The following is a 20,289-nucleotide window of genomic DNA, read 5'->3' on the forward strand; positions in this document are numbered from 1 at the left end:
CTAAGATGATTTCCCTTCAGAGCGTTATTCTTTTGGATTGCTTGATGGATTTGGAGTTAAATGCGTTCATGGAGCGACAGGCAGTCCAGAACGCTTTTGTTAGTGATTAGCCAGCGTGCCGTGGTTAAAGACAGAGCGCGCCAGCAGGATCTGGAGTAACGAGATGTATATTTGGAGTACTTAGCAGACATTCATGTCTGGGCCTGGATTTCTCCCAAACATATTCCCAAAGATATCTCTCCATTTAAATCACACTACATAGATGATCCATGTGCTTCAGTGCTCTCAGAGCCGACCGCTGGACGGGTTTAAACACACCAGGTCTGAATGATGAATACATGAATAAATATGAATATATTGAGCGGCTTGCGGACATAACATCACTCTGAATACAGTGCCTATAATTAGACTGGCTAAGTACAGGATGGTGCAGCGACTGGAGGATGTTCAACCCCCAACCCAGAGGAACCGGGTTCGATCCCGACGTATATCACGCTACTGAGCCTGGAGGCTTTCTGCTCCTGAAGGACACGGGTCTGAACCCAACGCTCGTCTCTTTGGATAAAAGCTAAATATTACATTTACATTAAGGGCATTGAGCAGACGCTCTCATACAAAGCAACCCCGATAAGTCGTACCCAGGCCACGAGGCCAGGCATTTAGCTTTTATCCAAAGCGACTTACAATAAGTACATTTGTCAGAAGAAAGTGAAACAACAATATATCGCTGTCGGTACATTAAGGATGTTCATAGACCCAAGGGCCAAGCACTAACAATCACTAGGTTAAAGGAGACATATTATGGTGCTTTCCAACAAGTAAACATAGTATATGAGTTCCAGAAAACAAGTTTTTGAAGCAGTTTGCTGGAAATAGCTTTTAGGAAAAAAAATCTTGCCTACCGCTATTCTCCTCTGTTTCAGTCTCTTCAGAATGCGCTGTTTCTGGTGTCTGTAGCTTTAATGCAAATGAGCTGCTGCCCATTGACCAATGAGCTGTCAGACTGAACCACAGCATGGAGGAGAAGTGATTGCTGCCGTTTGCGGAGTCCTGGAGCTCTATATCTATGTAATATAATATAATAATAATATTATTATATAATATATAGGTATTTATATAATATTATATCTAAAAAGCTATGTGCGCCTCGGATGATATTATGAATCATAAAGACTGCTTCTGACGTCTCTGGTACTTCCACAACAAGTAAAGACTTGTAGTGGGTGTTATCTCAGCCATGGTTGAGAAGAATTGGGGGAAAGGAACTTTGGCCTTGACTCTCTGAAGTCCATGAACCGCGTCATGGAGGAGAAGGGGATTGTACTCCGGGAGCTGAGCTGCCAGACTGCCGCCGAGCTCCCCGTGCCGGACCTGCCGCACTGCCGCCGAAGCTTCGGCGGCAGTTCAGCTCCCGGAGTACACCGCCGGAGATGCCGGACTGCTGCCGAAGCTTCCGGCGGCAGTCCAGCAGCTCCGGCGGGGGGAGCTTGGCGGCAGTCCGGCTGAGAAAGGGATTGTACTCCCGGAGCTGAGCTGCCGGGCTCCCCCTGCCGGAGCTGCTCGTCCGCTGGTCCACAAAATCGTAGCTATGCTCCGATTGGAAGGGAGTGGGGCAGTGGGAGGTAATATTTAACTGTGCCCCCTTCCTACGTAGACAGGGGCGCCGAAACTGACTCGCTCATTTGGTAACTGTAGGCGGGGTACTTTCAGAAATGCATATCTCACTCGAAAAATCATGTAGGGACCTTTTTCAAAGTTTGTATGCGTGAGCACCAGAGACCCAAAACAACACCCCAAATCCCTGGAAAAGTGTTGTTTTCCTAATATGTCCCCTTTAACCCATTCCCCGTATACAAAAAAGATAGCTAGGATAAGATGATAATATTAACACAAACAGACGCTTCCCCAGTGTCTCTGAGCGTTTCAAGTCTCTCTCTACTGACACATGATGTCCAAGTACACGGTATTAAAGTAAGATGGCTGGCCAGGGCAGCGATGTGATTGGTTCATTGTGGATGAAGTCGTTGCTGGATGGAGTGCCAGTGTGTCTGTGCGTGTGTCTATGTGTGTGTGCTAGTGTGTCAAATCTCACACAACAAACAACGATAACGCTTTTAGGTCCATACACTATGTTAAGTGAAGCATTTGTGCAAAGTAACACATGAATGCTTTAGGTATGTCTCGTTGAGATTTTGGGAAATCTCTATCTCATCTTCGTCACCTTCATCACCTTCGTAGTTTTCGTAATTGTGGCAGGAAACTCTGACAGGCTTTCATCTGCCAAGGGTGCGCTTGTTTTATGTACCGTGTCGGAGCGTCTGAGCTCCAGCACTGTTGGCCTTGGCTCTCTCTCTCTCTCTCTCTCTCTCTCTCACTGGCGATACGGGCTACTATCATCACTGTCTCTCGGCCAGTGAGCGAGTGATTGATCCTGGGTGGGCCAGTACCTTCCGTCCACCAATGAAACGCTACATTCTTCTTCATGCACATCGCACACAAACACACACACAAGCACACACAAACACACACAGACACACACACAAACACACACTCACACTCACGGAGCATCAGAAGTCTACATTCACACATACCGACACACAAATACTCAGACACAAACGCAGCCCACACACAGACACTCTCTCCAGCATGTGTGTGTGTGTGTGTGTGTGTGTGTGTGTGTGTGTGTGTGTGTGTGAGAGAGAGCGGGTGACAGCCGCTGACAGCAACAGCGTGTCTCCACGCTGATCCTCGTGCAGATGGGAGACAGACTTCCAGACTGATCCCTCCGCCCGGAGCATGTAGAGCATCCCAGTCCTCCAGCCTCCCAGCCCCCAGTCCCCCAGTCCTCCCACTATCCCCAGTCCTCCCAGTCCTCCCAGTCCTCCCACTATCCCCGGTCCTCCCAGTCCTCCCACTATCCCCAGTCCTCCCAGTCCCCCAGTCCTCCCAGTCCCCCAGTCCTCTCAGTCCTCCCAGTCCCCTAGTCCCCCAGTCCTCCCATTCCCTCCAGTCCTCCCACTCCTCCCAGTCCTCTCAGTCCCCCAGTCCTCCCAGTTCCCCAGTCCTCCCAGTCCTCTCAGTCCTCCCAGTCCTCCCAGTCCCCCAGTCCTCCCAGTTCCCCAGTCCTCCCAGTTCCCCAGTCCCCCCAGTCCAAGCATAAAACCCAGTCCCCAGTCCGATGTGAGCGCGTGCTGGACGCCAGCCCCTCCCCCAGGGGCAGAACCAATCGGCTGCGGTGTGGGCCTGGTTTAGGGGTTAGAGGGCCTCCGTGGGTCTGACAGAGAGGTATTAGAGGCGGGGCAAGTGTGAGTGACAGGTGACAGGGATATGACCCAGAATTCAACAGGAGGACCTGAGGAGAGAGGCTGAGATAAGACGTATTGGTCACTTCAACTCACAAACACACACACACAGTCACACACACCTACAGGACATACATTGAAGCGCACACACACACACACACACACACACACACATACACACACACACACACACACACACAAACACACACACACACACACATACACACACACTACCTTTTAGTAGAGATAACAGTAAAGATAAGTGGAGTCATAGAGTGAAGAGGAAAGGGAGGTGTGTGTCTGTGTCTGTGTGTGTGTGTGTGTGCGTGTATCAGTGTGTGTGTGTGGGGAGGGGGTGGTAAAAGATAAGCCAATGAAAGCTGCTCAACATTTTTGTGTGTCTTTGATTGCACAGGTATGTGTGTGAAAGTGGGTGTATGTATGAGTCAGGGTGAATAGTTGAGACAGAGACGGGTCATTAAGGAGCAGGTAGGGGTTAGACAGTTAACACAGAGACAGGTCATTGAGGAGCAGGTAGGGGTTAGACAGTGAACACAGAGACAGGTCATTAAGGAGCAGGTGGGGGATAGACAGTGAAGACAGAGACAGGTCATTAAGGAGCAGGTAGGGGTTAGACAGTGAACACAGAGACAGGTCATTAAGGAGCAGGTAGGGGTTAGACAGTGAACACAGAGACAGGTCATTAAGGAGCAGGTAGGGGTTAGACAGTGAACACAGAGACAGGTCATTAAGGAGCAGGTAGGGGTTAGACAGTGAACACAGAGACAGGTCATTAAGGAGCAGGTAGGGGTTAGACAGTGAACACAGAGACAAGTCATTAAGGAGCAGGTAGGGGTTAGACAGTGAACACAGAGACAGGTCATTAAGGAGCAGGTAGGGGTTAGACAGTGAACACAGAGACAGGTCATTAAGGAGCAGGTAGGGGTTAGAGAGTGAACACAGAGACAGGTCATTAAGGAGCAGGTGGGGGTTAGACAGTACAGAGACAAGTCATTAAGGAGCAGGTAGGGGTTAGACAGTGAACACAGAGACAGGTCATTAAGGAGCAGGTAGGGGTTAGACAGTTAACACAGAGACAGGTCATTAAGGAGCAGGTAGGGGTTAGACAGTGAACACAGAGACAGGTCATTAAGGAGCAGGTGGGGGTTAGACAGTACAGAGACAAGTCATTAAGGAGCAGGTAGGGGTTAGACAGTGAACACAGAGACAGGTCATTAAGGAGCAGGTAGGGGTTAGAGGGCATCTTGCTCTGGGACATTGGGGTTTAAACCAATAACATTTGGATTGGAGTTCAGCACCAGAGCCACTAGACTGTACAGATCAGACTTGTTTGCGGGGTTATTGATTTATTTTTGTTTTTTGCAGCAAAATGTGTATGTTGCTAAATAAAGCCAGTTAAGCGTGTTCACAATTCTTTAATGGTTTGTATTCCTGTTTAGTTCTGGGTTTTATCACATGGTTGTTTGTGAATAGGTTTTTAAGTGAGGTGTAATCTTGATCTATGATAAAAATCCAACAGAATTTTAATCACATGAATCACAAACAGCTCGGGTCAAATTCATGAGCAGGTGGCAGTGTTTGTGAGTGTGTGTGTGTTCGTCTGTGTGCATGTGCTTCTCTGTGTGTGTGTGTGTGTGTGTGTGTGTGTGTGTGTATGTGTGTGTGTCTGTGTGTGTGTGTGTGTGTGTGTGTTTCTGCAGATCCTGCCAGCTGTATTTCTAAATACCTAGGGATCAGGTGATGGCTCTGCTCAAGCTGTAAATCTACTCCATAATTGCATTTATTAACATATATATAGCACATGGATTGATTTGATTTTTTTGGCCATAGAGTTGTACATTTACTTTAAACATTAGTATTTCAAAGTCTAATGTAATGTGTCCCTCCCTCTCTCCTTATCTCTCTCTCTATCGCTGCCTCTCTCTCTCTCTCTCTATCCCCCCCTCTCTCGCTCTCCCTCTCCTTCTCCCCATCTCTCTCTCTCTCTCTCTCTCTCTCTCTCTCTCTCTGTGTCTCTCTGTCTCCCCCCCTCCCCCCTCTCTCCCCTCTCCCTTTCCCCCCCCTCTCTCTCTTTCTCTCTCTCTCTCTCTCTCTGTCTGTCTCTCTGTCTCCCACCCTCTCTCCCCTCTCCCTTTCCCCCTCTCTCTCTCTCTCCCCCTCTCTCTCTCTCCCCCCCCCCCTCTCTCTCACAGCCTGTCACTGTAACCTCCACGCGCGGCGCTGTCGGTTCAACATGGAGCTGTACAAGCTGTCCGGTCGCCGCAGCGGGGGTGTGTGCCTGAACTGCCGCCACAACACGGCGGGCCGCCACTGCCACTACTGCAAGGAGGGCTACTACCGCGACATGACCAAGGCCATCTCGCACCGTCGCGCCTGCAAAGGTACCGCCGCGCTACCACAAGCTCGCTACATGCAACGCCGCCACATGCTACGCCCGCTTTTTTGTGTGTGATTGTGTAATGTGTGTTTGTAAGTAAGTGCGAGTATGTAGTTAGTGTGTGTGTGAGCATTTAGTGAGTGTGTGAGTATGTTTGTGTCACCCACCGCTGGTAGTGTGTCCTGATCCGGCTCCATGCCCCTGATTCCAACACAACCCTCAATGAGTGACGTTGTGCAGGATCCCATACTGTGGTCTCCCACCACATCCTCTGCTGCGTCCCCATTGGTCCACGGCCTTCACCACCACCCTTGCCCCCAACACCCCCTGGGGGGGGGTGCCCGGTGGTTTATTCCCTGGATTAACGACGTCGCCCCTCATCAAGCCCAGTGTAAACACAGCCCTCTTAGAGCGTCGTCACGGTGACACCTTACCTCTCGGCTGACACCCTGGTGATTTGTTCGCTCGCTCGTCCGCTCGTTTGCTCGCTGCATTAATCTGTACCCCAGGCAGAGCCCACCCCACCCTCCTCCTCCACCCCCCCCTCCATTGGGCCTGGAGATCACTCAGCGGGGGGGGGGGGGGCTAGGAGAGGGGGGGCACTGGGAGCCCTGGGGGCAGGAGACAGGTACTGGACCCTCCCCCTCCGTCAGGAGAGGAGGGGCTGATGGAGAAGCAGGCTCGGTTAACGAGCGGCTGACTCACGCTCTCTTTGAAGCGGCTCCGGCAGTTAATGGGAAACATTACGGAGCCGCTAAGAATACTTTGTTATTAATCCAGGAACCCGGAGACCGAGAGCACTCACACACTCAGAGAGAACAAACACACACACACACACACACACGGAGAGCGTTCACACACTCAGAGAGAACACTCACACACTCGCACAAACACACATGAACATAGAGAACACTCACACACCAATAGAGAAACTTTTGGTGTGTGAGTGTTCGACAAACACCCCAAACACACATGCAGCACACCTAGATGCACACCTATGAACACATGAACACATGAACACATGAACACATGAACCCATGATGAGGCAGGCCTTATGCGCTCCACTCACTGATCCTCTGCTGCTCTGAGAGTCACCGGTCTCTTTGCCCTACGAGGATCCAGAACCAGAGAACCAGATCCAGAGACCCAGAACCAGAGACCCAGAACCATAAACCCTGAACCATAGACCCAGAACCAGAGACCCAGAACCAGAGACCCAGAACTAGAGGCCAGAGATCCAGAACCAGAGACCCAGAACCAGAGTCCCAGAACCATAGACCCAGAACCAGAGACCCAGAACCAGAGACCCAGAACCAGAGACCCAGACCCAGAGACCAGTGATCCAGAACCAGAGACCCAGAACCAGAGAACCTGTACCAGAGAACCAGAGATCCAGAAACAGAGACCCGGGTGATTAGTCTGAGGTCTGGAGCAGGTCCCAGCTCCCATCTGTGACGGTCTGGCTGTGGCCGAAACCAGCCCGCCCACTTCCCCCCTCCTCCCCTACTCGCTGCCTCCATCCCTGTTTATTTTCTCCTGCCCCGGCAGCAGCCCGGTGTGGCTTCACACTCCGAGCTCTGCAGGGCTGGTATTTGTGTTGCAGCTGTGCTACCACGTTTTCTGTTTGTTGAGCCTCAACGCTTTTATCCCAACAGACTCCCAGAGTCAAGTCCAATCAAGTCAACCTTATTAGTTCAGCCCCTAATCACAATCCTAGTCTGACAGGGCTTTACAGGCCGTAAAGTCATGACTCCCCCTCACTCCGGCCCTGAGGGCCAGAGGGAAGCCCCTTCATTAGTGAGGAAGAGATCAGAGACGTAATGCAGAGTGGGGGATCCCTCTTCCAGTGCTGGTAGGGGTTCAATGGGGCCGTCATTGATGTACATAGTGGCATTAAAGCCTTATAGTTTGAATGATAGAAAAGGAGTATTTTGCTTCAGGTGGGATGGGGATCACAGCAACACACTCTAACATGGACTGAAGCAGAGAGTCACCAACACAGTGACCCCAGAGGTCGTTGAGGAGCTGGTGGGCGTCAGGGAGCATCAAGAGATAGGCTGAGGTCATCGGGGATCGATCCTGCTGACCTTCAACTGAAAGAGAAACTCTTGCCCCTACATTGTTCCGCCCCAGAAAGTGTGAGTGCGTGCATGCGTGTCTGTGTGTGTATGACCGTGTGTGTCTGTGTGTGTGTGTGTGTGTGTGTGTGTGTGTGTGTCTGTGAGTGTGTCTATGTCTGTGTGTGTAGGTGTCTGTGTGTGTGTGTGTTTAATGAGGCTGTGAAAAACATGTTGAAGGCGGTGACTCTTAAATGTAACTGTCCATGATAATAGTGACACAACGATGGTGATGACAATGATGACGGTGATGACAGTGATGGTGTCTCTTGTCCCCCCAGCGTGTGACTGCCACCCGGTGGGGGCTGCAGGTAAGACGTGTAACCAGACAACGGGTCAGTGCCCGTGCAAGGACGGGGTGACGGGCATCACCTGCAACCGCTGCGCCAAGGGCTACCAGCAGAGCCGCTCGCCCATCGCCCCCTGCATCAGTAAGCCCCACTCTGTCCCACGCCGTCGGGGAGGGGAGGGATCAGGGGACTACAGTCTGGATCCCTCAGACTCAGTCTAACCTGAAGGCCTTGACATAGACAGGAGGGTCTCACTAAGAACAGTACGGCTGGTTTGGGACACGACTGTAGCTCTGTACCGGCCATCGATGGCCACAGGGTGCAGAGTGGACTCTGATGTGGAGGCATGTGGTTCAGGAAGGAGAGCGGGTTGGCTGGTCACCAGAAGGTTGCTAGTTCGATCCCCGGCTCCTCGTGAGTGTTGAGGTGACCCTGAGCAACCCAGCTCCTGACGAGCTGGCTGTCGCCTTGCTTGGTTGACTCCGGCGTCGGTGTGTGAATGTCTGCATGAATGGGTAAATGTTGGGCAATATTGTCAAGTGCTTTGAGCGGTCACTGGTAAGAAAAGCACTGTATAAATACAGTCCGTTAACCGTTAAGATATCGTCACCATTTCCCCCCCCACCTTGACGGCAATGCAGGTGTAGGTCAACAGAACCACGGACGTGTTCCTGTCTGAACTCGTCTCCGTCCGTATCGGCAGCTCGAGAACCTCTGCCGATACACCATGTTCCATTCCTTTTTTAGGCTTATTTTAGATCAGGGGGAGAGAATAAAACAATAATGTATAACAGTGCTGTGTGTCGTTGGGTTTTGAAAACCTAAGAAAAGGGATCGGTTTTGTGAGTTATTTTATTGGCCGAACTCATTTCCTGTGTTTTCCTTCACATCTGGTCCATTTATTCTGAACAGTTGTTGTGTGCTGTTAACTCTCGCTAAGATAAACACAGCACAACAGCGCGGCCTATCACAAGACCCTGTTCACGGTCACCACCGTTAAGGGTCTGTCGACCAATAAAAACAAAGCAATGCTAGCTGATGTGTTTATTGGCTGTATCAGCGGCCCGCAGGTTCTCCAGCTCCTCAATCACAGCTCCACGCCACGCAAGAGGGGTTAGCTCGCTAGCTAACGGTCGCTAAAGCTATCAGCATCAAACAGCAAGCTGGCCGGCCTAGATAAGAGAGCAGACAGTGAAGTCTGGACACAGAGGCGACGTTTACCACTGTCCAGTAGAGTGCTGCCATTAATCAGGGTGAAGGAGGCTGATAGAGGGGAGGTTTGAGGGGGTCCAGGAGGCGTCGGAGATAGGCCTCCATCACCTAGGAGCCTGCTGTAACCCTGGGAATCTGGTGGAACCTGGTTGACCCGTTGGTACCGGGTGGAACCAGGTGAAACCAGGGTTCTTTCACTCCGCCGGAGAGAGGAGCTCAGCTCATGTAAAAGTTGGAGGGAAACCGCGGTTCTTAAGTTCAAGTCAAGCCTGAATTTTTTCTTGCGCGTTCTCTTCTACTTCTCTTTGTTCTCGATAATGTGTGTGAGTACTTAACGGCGCGTTGTTAACCGTATTGAACCGCGTTAACGAGGCCAGCGGCGGGGCTGATGCCCACCGCTCGCACGCTCCCGGGTTTCAGAGGGGTGGGGAGAACCTCCGCCTGCACCGCACGCTGCAGCCCTGATTGTTACCAGAACGTCTAAACTCAGAGAACACCACACAGCGCTGGGTTCAATGAGGACCGCTGAGGAGATGAGCCAGGGAATAGACCAGGGCGTGGTTATGGGCCAGGATTGGGTTTTTCCTTTTTGTTTCATCCATTCTGATTTTGTCCATATAGATTAACATTCAGGGCATTTAGCAGAGGCTTTTATCCAAAGCCGCTTACAATAAGTACATCCATCCAGAAGAAAGAGAAACAACAATATATCTCTGTCGGTACAGTAAGGATGGTCATAGAACCAAGGGCCAAGCACTAACCATCAATAGGTTAACCCATTCCCCGTATACAACAGAGATAGCCTGGATTATCCCTTAATCTCATATTTTAATTTCATTGTATATTTTATTTGTATTTATTGATTCTTGTCAATGTATCCCTGCCTCTATTGATTGATTGCTTTAAAATGATCAATCACATTTATTAACAAGTGCATTGATTAAATCAAGCTTTGTGAACTTTGTTTCTGCAGGTTAGGGGTTTACCTCTCGAGTCTCTGACCTCATCGTATGTGAACATCTTCTTGTTTGTCTCCTCTCCTCAGAGATCCCTGTAGCCTCTCCGACGGTGTCCTACAGCAGTCCAGACGAGCCTTCAGGTGAGCACATGCTTCCTCTGGTACCACTGGTACTCCCTCCAGACCTGCTGCTTGGAGTCTATTCTATAGATCTTAAATATAAGTTAAATAAACTAGGCTTAACTAGAAGAAAAGATAAACTAAGCTGAGCTATAATGATTTGAATTAATGTGACTAAACTTTATTAAACTCAACCTAACTCGACTAAACTAAACTAAACAAACCCCATACCAAACTCAAGCCAAACTATTTTCTAAACTAAACCCAACTCAACACATTTCACAAGAAAACTACATTTGTAGTCTTTGCAGGGTAGAGCTAACGTGAGACTCCAGGTCTAAGTCCCCTCACCGACTCTCTGGCCTGTCAACCATCCCCTCTCCCCCTCACTGCCACCCAGACACAGACCCCCTGGGGTCGCTCCTAACAGCATTACACGCCTCGTTAGAGCCGGCTTGTTCTCTAATCAGAGCCGTCTGTGGGGAGAGGATCACCATTTACAGCCTCGTGAGGACTCCTATTAGACTATGGAAAATATGCCCGTTTGATCTGGTTATCAGGTTTATAAAGACAAAGAAAATCCGCCCCCTCGATATAAAAAGGCCTCATATGCTTGTTATGTTATCCCAACACTACAACTATTCACTGTTTGATTTAGTAGATGCTTTTACCCAGATGGCCTACAGTGAGATGGGTTCTCCTTGATGTGATTGAGGAGCAGGTAGGGGATTAGGGAGGTGAGGAGGTAGGGAAGGAGGGAAGGGAGGAGGGAGGGGAGGAGGTAGGGGTGAAGGGAGGGGAGGAGCGGAGCTCCAACAGGAAGTAGACAGACAGCTTGGACCCAGTAATGACCATCACACCATGGCCCAGTTTCTTCTGGGGTTCAGCTCCCCTCCCCACAGCTCAGCGCCCTCTGTGGTTGAGGAACTGCACGGTGCTGCGCGGTTGGCCGCCAGCAGCCTGTTCTGATTCCTGTCACAAATCTCCCAGGGGCGACACGCAACCCTCAGAACCAGCAGCAGTGGGTCCCCCGGGCCCCTGGCCCCGCGGGCCCCTGGCCCTGGTGAAGAGGCCCTCACAAAGGGGCCGTTTGTCCCTCAGCGGGGCCCCGGCCCTACTGGGGCCCTGGCTGTGATAGCGGCGATGGGCTAATGGGTAACGCTAGCTATCAAAGAGGTCTATGGTGGGTGGGTGGTGGTGGGGGGCCCCAGGGCCCCTAGTGGAGGGGGGGGGGGGGGGTTAGTAGGGGCCCCGCCCTCGCTGGTGTATCTCCGTGGAAAGCGGGCGTGGTTGGCGGTACGGCCCCGCCCCTCTCGTTTACTTTAGGACCTTGTGTCTCTCCCCCAAACGCTCCTTGTTTCCGTAGAAACGTGTTTCATCCGTGCGAGCACCCACCAACACCTCAAACACCGGGGGGGGGGGGGGGGGGGCGTTTTTTACTTGTTCCATCGTTGCCCCGGCAACTTCATTCACACGGAGGCTGAAAGGGAAGAAAGGGGGAGACGGGGGAGACGGGACAGAGGGCGCGGGGAAATAATGAAGTTTGTCCATATTCAGACCGACTGAAAGGGCCCCTCCCCCCCTCTCTCTCAGCCGCCTCCCCCCTTCCTCCCCTCTCCCACTGCCTCCACCCCCCCCTCTCGGTTTTTCCTCTAAAGGACCTCAAGGCCCATTAGACTGAGCCCTGGAAATTAACTAAGTACTTTTACTCCTCTCCTTTAGCTCCTGTGTTGTGGCCTCTTCTATATTATCATAAAGTCTGACATCAAGTCTACTGAATGTATTATAAGTATCTGTGGAGAAACCTTCTCATTTATATAAAAAAAACAGCTTAAAAGCTTTTTAAGAGTAGCTCTACTCGCTGGTGGGTTAACCTCGCAGGCAGGAGGCCTTCAACAACCCCAGGTTACATTTCAGCCCATGGCCCTATGCTCCTTTTCGTTATGCTCCATCCTTACTGTCCGTGGAGAACGTCACTGGGAGTCAGCTGTGCATCTGGAGAAAGGGAACATTAGGACTCATTTTAATGCTGCTGGTAACACACACCTGAACACACATCTTAAAACACACACCTAAAGAACACACATTCACACATGCTTACCGGCAAAAAAACACACAAACACACAGATCTTCAAAATATCGAGATGACCATAATAAATGCCTTGGTTAAAATTGTAATCTGGTTTTATAACTGTCTCTGTCTCTGTCTCTCTCTGTCTGTCGGTCTATCTATCTCTCGCTCTTTCTGTCTCTCGGTCTGTCTGTCTGTCTTTCTGTCTCTCTCTCCGCCTGTCTGTGTCTGTCTGTCTGTCTCTCTCTTCGCCTGTCTGTTGGTCTCTCTGTCTGTCTGTCGGTTGGTCTGTCTGTCTCTCTCTCCGCCTGTCTGTTTGTCTGTCGGTCTGTCTGTCTGTCTGTCTGTCTGTCTGTCTGTCTGTCTGTCTGTCTGTCTCTCTCTCCCCCAGACTGTGATTCTTACTGCAAGACCTCCAAGGGGAAGCTGAAGATCACGATGAAGAAGTACTGCAAGAAAGACTTTGGTGAGTTCATCTCTCTGCTACCTGAACCCTGCCACAGGGGTCAGAGGTCAGCCTTAACCCCCACAACCCCCTGATGGACAGCACAGTAACCCATGGTAACCATCCGTCTGCCTCCATGGAGTGGGAGATGGAACAGATTATGACATGGGAAAGGAAATGATTGACCAATCGGAGCAGCTCGTGAGACACAGATGTCTTTTCCTCTGAAGTTTATCAAAGCTCTTCCTGCCGCTCGCACACTTTAGGGGACCGTGATTGGTCAATATCCTCTCCCTCCCGTCTCATTAATATCTGCTGTCACAAGGGCCTTTGTGGCCCTCAGATGTCTATCTCAGAGTCTCCGGGGCCATCCCCCCCACCTCCCCCTACCCTCCCTGTGTGTGTGTGTGTGTGTGAGTGTTTCCGTGTGTGTGTGCGTGTGTTTGTGTGTGTGCATCTGTGTGAGTGTGTGTGTATGTATGCATGTATGCATGTGTGTGTGTGTGTTTGCCCCAGGGTCACGGGAAAGGGGCCCCTGTGTTTAAACACAGCGGTACTCTTGGTCGGCCCCTGGCATTCCTGGGGGCCCCACCAGGTGGTGGAGCGCAGCCCGTTGACGGAGGAGCGCCGGTGTTGACCCAGGAGCCCTTCTGTTGTCCTCTGACATCTCCTGCTGCCGTCGCCACGGAGACCGCCGACACAAAGGGGATACCCTCTCTCTGACTCATCTGTGGACACACACAAACACACATATGACACACAAACATACACACAGATGCACACACACACCGACACACACGTACACACATACCGACACACAGCGACACACACAACACACACACCGACACACACTCTCCGACACACATACCGACACACACACATACACAGATGCACACACACACCGACACACACACCGACACACACACTGACACACACATACACACACCGACAGACAAGCGTACACACACACCAACACACACACGTACACATACACCGACACACACCGAATCACACACCAACACACACACCGACACACACACGTACACACACAACACATTCGCTCATGCACACATGCCAACGTGCACACACAGGCATACAAAGAAACACACTCAAATATGCATAGATACACAGACACACATTTCAAAACACACACCCACACAAAGGCACATAAACTGTAGATACACACACACACACATACACATAAACACACATTTTAATTTTACACACAGACAAACAAATCTAACCACCCGCTCAGACATCACCACTGAGTGGACAATATATAAAGAACCCTGACACACACACAAACACACACACACACACACAGACACACACACACACACACACACACACACACTCCGCCCCCTCTGATAGCCATGGGGGGCGGGAAGCCTTGGTGTAGTAATTAAGCGAGTGCTAATTTCATTAGCCCCACACTCGCCCCCACACGCCGTCCTGAAAGGCCGGGCCCGGCAGGGGGTCCGGGGGGCCCCGACCCCCAGCACACACGCTCTCCCCCCTCTCTCTCCCCTCTCTCTCCCCTCTCTCCCCCCTCTCTCTCCCCTCTCTCTCCCCTCTCTCCCCCCCTCACCCTGAGGTCAGGGGAGGACATGCTTTTCTGACACCATAAAAGAAGAGACATTGTGAGCAGAACAGCGAGGGCTCCTCAGGGCCAGCAGCCATTAGCCACAGACCATAATGAGCTCACGGCCCATTAACTGATCTGGGGCCGGAGTGCAGACTGGGTATGAAGAGAGTGTCTGGACGCTTCATAGGCACCGTGAGGTGAGTTAGAGAGCCAGGGGCCCACATCCTGTTCTCTGGGGTTTGAACATCTCAGTATGGTCTCTGTAACCTCGACCCACACCATCTCCACCTCTTCCACTCACCGTCTACTCCACCACCATCTACACCCCCACCTGCTGCAGCATCTCCACCACTGTCTCCACCATCACCATCTTCCCTACCACCACCAGCATCTTCTCCTGCTCCTCTGTCATCCTCTGCACTGTAGGATTCATTTACACCAAGCGCAGTGAGTTAGGTTGAAGAAAGAGAAACAGAATACAGTGATTTAACTCAGTGAGAGAGTGAACGAGTGATTAAACAGGGTTAGCTAAACTATACAAACTGTTTTTATATATAAAAAACAATGACGTAAATAATTGCATTAGTGGTTGAGTCGCTGAGAGAGTGAGTGAAGGGTGTGTGAGTGAAGGGTGAGTGAAGGGTGAGTGAGTGAGTGAGTGACGGATGAGTGAGTGAGTGTGTGAAGGGTGAGTGAGTGAGTGAGTGAGTGAGTGAAGGGTTGTGAGTGAGTGAGTGTGTGAAGGGTGAGTGAGTGAGTGACGGATGAGTGAGTGAAGGGTGTGTGAGTGAGTGAGTGAAGGGTGAGTGAGTGAAGGGTGAGTGAAGGGTGAGTGAGTGAAGGGTGAGGGAGTAAGTAAAGGGTGGGTGAGGGTGAGAGAGACATAGAACAAAGAGGAAGATAAATGGACTGAGAGAGAGAGGCTGGGTGTTTAAAGTCGTCCTCCATCGTGGACCCCCGACACGAGGGGCTGGGAGAGAGCTCTCAGCCCAGAGAGGAGTGCTCCAGCTGGGCAGGATTCTCACGCTATCCCCCTGGAAGTGACTTTGGGAACGCAACCTGGATAGCTAGTGGGGTCGGAATACACCCCCCTATTCTTCTGGATCCTTCCCCCTCTCTCTCTCTCTCTCTCTCTCTCTCTCTCTCTCTCTCTCTCTCTCTCTCTTCCCCCCCCCCTCTCTTTCTCTGTCTGTCTCTCTCTCCCCCCCTCTCTCTCTTTCTCTTTCTCTCCCTCTCTCTCTCTCTCTCTCTCTTTCTCTCTCTCTTTATCGCTGGGAAGATAAATAGTGACCTCTCCTTAACACACATTCAAGCGCATGCACACATTCACACGCACAAACACACACACACACACACACACACCCACCCTTGCATACACAATCAGAGAAACACACACAAACAGACTTGCACACAATCCCCCCCCCCCAACACAGACACACACACACACATGCACACACACACTCAAACACACACAAACTCTTGTTCTTTGCTTTCTTGGCAGTAATAAGGGAGGATTGATGAGGGAGGCAATAAACTCAGTCACGTTTGGCCGGGAAACAAGGAGACTCTCTCTCTGGGAGAATTTAGGATGGCCACCATTCAACACTACAGAAACATTACCGTGTAACGGCAAGCAGCGCCGTGTGTGTTCCAGGGTGCGTGCGTGTGTCAACGTGCTCGGGTTGTGCGTGCATCTATTTTGTGAATTTCCCCGAATTGCATTATCGGCGCTGGACAACATTAGATCGGGGCTAGGTAGCCCGCGATTGTTAGCCCGCGGCGGTTAGCCCGTGGCGGTTAGCCCGTGGCGGTTAGCCCGTGGCGGTTAGCCCGCGGCGGTTAGCCGGACTTGGCGCTGGAGGAGCTTGCGGTTGTTGTCCTGTTGTTCCTGAGACGGGCCCTTGAGTGCCGGTAGCAGGGGCCCCTCGACCGGCCACATGCCACATACATGTGCTATTGTGCACGCAGCGCATGACCTCAAGTGTTTCTCACACCGCCTCATCCATTACTTTCCCAAGATTGAGTCAATTCACACAATCGTGAGTGGTAACTATTCAGGATTAACACCTACCCCCTCTGCTCTTTCTCTCTTCACAAACACACACGCACACAAATACACACAGACACACGCACACACACACGCACACACACGCACGCACCACACACACACACACACACACACACACACTCACACACAGAGTCGGTGTTAATAGCACATTCCGAGCCAGAGCACTCCACTTCGAGGACAGATTAGTACCTCGCCCCCAGAGCAGTTTCTGCTCTCTGCTGCAACAATGGAGGTGATGAGGGAAAGGCTGTTGGGGGACAGAGGAATCCACACAGGGTCGCTTCCGCCACAGATCCCCTCCTCTCTGGGTCTGCTAATAAATAATAAACGTGTGATGGAGTGAGTTAGTGTTGCTCTAAAGGCTCCGGAGGTCCTGGATACACGCTGTGTCGACGTTCCCGTCTTGACAGCGAGAGTGTCGGTTAAGTTATGACTCATGAAGGTAATGTCACGTTGGGGACGGGTCTAGAGTTTCACGTGCTCAGCGTCATGCACTGGCTCCTCTGTGGCTCTTTGGCATGCAGACGAACGCTTTTTCGTTTTGACACAAATTCCACGTCGTGATGCGTTCCAGACGGCCTCAATCAGGTCATCATCAGCCAATCAAACGCATGGATTCTCCTCTCTGAGAGATGCATTTGACACTTTTCGTGTGTTTGAAGGGACAGGCCCCCCGATCCCCCAAACACTGTTCCTTTAGCCCCCCCCCAAGGGCAGCCCGGTGACACCTCCGTGAACTCCTCCCAGGTCGTTTTTACGGCAACATCAACAGAAGGGAAACTCTGATTGGTCTACAAGGGGAGGTGCTTCTTTCGTGGTTAAAATCGGGACGCCTTTGTCTTGGTTGTAAAGTCCCCGTGGAAACCGCTGCTCTGACAGGAAAGGGCGCACGCCATCAAGTAAAGGTCAGGGGTTGTCTGGGTCTCTGGTTTTACCATTGCAGTACGGCTGGTGAGAGGGTGAAGCCGGCTCTTTCTCACCCTTTCACTGAAGAACAAGACTGTTCATTGGTTGCTAAACATGTGTTAACTCAAACATGAACAAAGAACATGTCAATTGAATATTACACTAGCTGACTCCCCGTGAGCTAACTGGTTTTAGCTCACTCCGTGCTACTTCACTCTCCTTAGGTGACAACAAGACAAACGGGGCGTGAACTGAAACATGAGTTGATGAATAACCGCATGGTGAACTACCCTTTAACGTTTTATCCAAGATATTACGACTGAGTTTGAAATGCAAAAACAAAGAAACACAAAACTTCCAGGAATCAATGCTAGCACAGGACTGTGCAGAGGAGGGAATATGGTTTGAATGTTATCCATGTCTGCTCTGATGTGGTGATGCATCACAAATGATCATCTGTTTCGACTCTAGTTTTGATCAAGTAGCGGGTAAGGCAAATTCAATTATGTCATTGAGACCACAGAGTTGCTCATCAATTTCTCTCCCTTCTCTCTCCCCTACCCCCCTCTCTCCCCCCTTTCCCCTCCCCCCCCCCCCAGCGGTCCAAGCCCACGTCCTGAAGGGGGAAAAGGCGGGCGAGTGGTGGCGGTTCACCGTCAACCTGATCTCCGTCTACAAGCAGGGCGAGCGTCGGCTGCGGCGCGGGGACACCCTGCTCTGGGTGCGGGCCAAGGACCTGGCCTGCCGCTGTCCCAAGATCAAACCCGGCCGCAAATACCTGCTGCTGGGCTCGGATGACGAGGAGGAGCGGGCGCCCGGGCCAGGTGGCCTGGTGGCGGACCGCAGCAGCCTGCTCATCCCCTGGAAGGACCTCTGGGGCCGGCGGCTCAGGAAGTTCCAGCAGCGCGACAAGAGAGGGAAATGCTGAAGTAGGGGAAGGGGAGGTGGGGGGAGGACTGATGGGGGAGAGAGGAGGGAGGAGGGGGAGAGAATGGGGAGAGGACTGATGGGAGAGCGAGGAGGGGAGGGGGCGGACTGATGGGGGAGAGAGAAGAGGGGGAAGACTGATGGGGGAGAGAGAGAGGGAGAGGAGGGGGGGAGGGGACTGATGGGAGAGAGAGAGAGAGGAGGGGAGGGGGAGGACTGATGAGGGAGAGAGGAGGGGGAGGACTGATGGGGAGGGAGAGCGGAGGGGAGGGGGAGGACTGATGAGGGAGAGAGGAGGGGGAGGACTGATGGGGAGGGAGAGGGAGAGGAGGGGGGAGGGGACTGATGGGAGAGAGAGGGGAGAGGATGAGGGAGAGAGAGAGACAGGAGAGAAGAAGATGGGGAGAGTGAGAGAGGAGGGGGAGAGAAATGATGGGAGAGAGGGAGGGAGGGGGGGACGAGGGGTGATGTTTCTGGGCAGTGCATGAGGAGGAGGAGGTGGTGGTGGAGGAGGAGGAGGGGGAGAAAGGGAACACACCAACTAGAGAGATGATAAAACGATGTTGTGAAACGGGGAGGTGGCTAGATGGTGAACGGGTGAATGCTGGTGCATCCGGTCAGAGCAACAACAGGAATAGTTTCATGACATTCATGACTTCATCCACAGTCCGGTCTGTTTATCTGGTTCCTTTTAAGGTTCAACATTATATTTAATTTCTTCTTGTCCGACCTGCAGAGTTTTGCACCTGAATGTCCCAGAGTCCTTTCCTCTTCTCCGTGAAACACTTTGCTCTGCTGCCTCTACTGTAAGCCTGCCACTCTGCATTCTGGAAGCTCTTTGTTTTTCTACTGTTGTCGTGTCTGTGTGTGTTTGCGGTAGAAATAAGTAGAGATGTGTAACGAGGTGGTATGGTGAACCACATCTAAAGACTAGCCCCTGGCGCTGGTTAAACATGTTTTTAAGTATTACAGTAATAACAAAGTGTTTTTAAGTGTGGTCCCACGAGGGTAGGAGGAGGGAGAAGGTTAGCAGGAGAAGACACACAGCAGGTGCCACCAGAGATTATATACCTCAACTCACCTGATGCCACGCCATCCAACTCATGGATCATCATTTAGCTGCTGCTCATTATTATGGGCTATCTGTTGGAGATCATAACGTAGAGAGAGGGGCCGTAGAGATCCTCTGTGGCAACTATGCCGTGAAGGGTAACCACTTGTTCCTTAAGACGTCCCTGTTGCAGCATCAGTCGACGGAGGGGCGGTAGAGCAGTCAACCAGGCACTTATTGATCAGACACCACAAGTATTTGTCCTCTGAACGTATCAGATACGTTCACACGTTGCAAGACGAGATTTTCCTAGATTACATTTTTGGGCATGGGGCAAGGCAGGACTTGCTGTTGTCGAATGGGCCAGAGACACCGAGCGGCCATCTTGGTTCCATCTCGGTTCCCAACAGGGAGGGGCAAGCTAGTGTTCACAACCAAGATGGCCACTCGGTGACCTAGGCCCGTACGTTGTGGAAACCCTTGTTCCCTTTTCAGTCGACAAACAGTCGGGAAGCTACCTGAGACATGTGTGAATAAATATTAAGAATGTAGAAAGTGTAGACCCATCGCACAGCCAGCATACCAGTGGCATGCCAATGCTCACTGTCTCGAGCTAGCTGGGATTGTAAAACATGTTGGATGTTTGAAAATGTACACAACTCCTACGGGACTGAGTAGTCGTCGAATCAAAGACATTCACACTTCTCACACAAGGGCCCGCCCTCAATATGAAGGGTGGGGCGGGACGGAAAGGTGTCGACTTTATAAGGACTTCCTCATGAGCATTCCATTCCCTAGATGTGACTTGGGACGGAAAGACCTGGAAATCCTTCTCAATC

The 20,289-nt window shown here is 51.5% G+C and overlaps 1 protein-coding gene across 1 annotated transcript in view; it reads left to right on the top strand.

Moving 5' to 3' along the window:
• LOC307082992 (netrin-1-like) overlaps positions 1-18,401 on the top strand; it is a 35,926-nt gene extending 17,525 nt beyond the window's left edge. The window contains exons 3-7 of the mRNA XM_079746761.1: positions 5,516-5,704; positions 8,099-8,248; positions 10,365-10,418; positions 12,860-12,934; positions 18,072-18,401. Coding sequence (XP_079602887.1) covers positions 5,516-5,704; positions 8,099-8,248; positions 10,365-10,418; positions 12,860-12,934; positions 18,072-18,400 — 797 coding nt within the window. The 3' untranslated portion in view covers position 18,401. The remainder of the gene's footprint in view (positions 1-5,515; positions 5,705-8,098; positions 8,249-10,364; positions 10,419-12,859; positions 12,935-18,071) is intronic.
• The last annotated feature ends 1,888 nt before the right edge of the window (positions 18,402-20,289 follow it).

This window comes from Pollachius pollachius, assembly GCF_949987615.1.
Source record: "Pollachius pollachius genome assembly, chromosome: 11".
NCBI classification, from domain to species: Eukaryota; Metazoa; Chordata; class Actinopteri; order Gadiformes; family Gadidae; genus Pollachius; species Pollachius pollachius.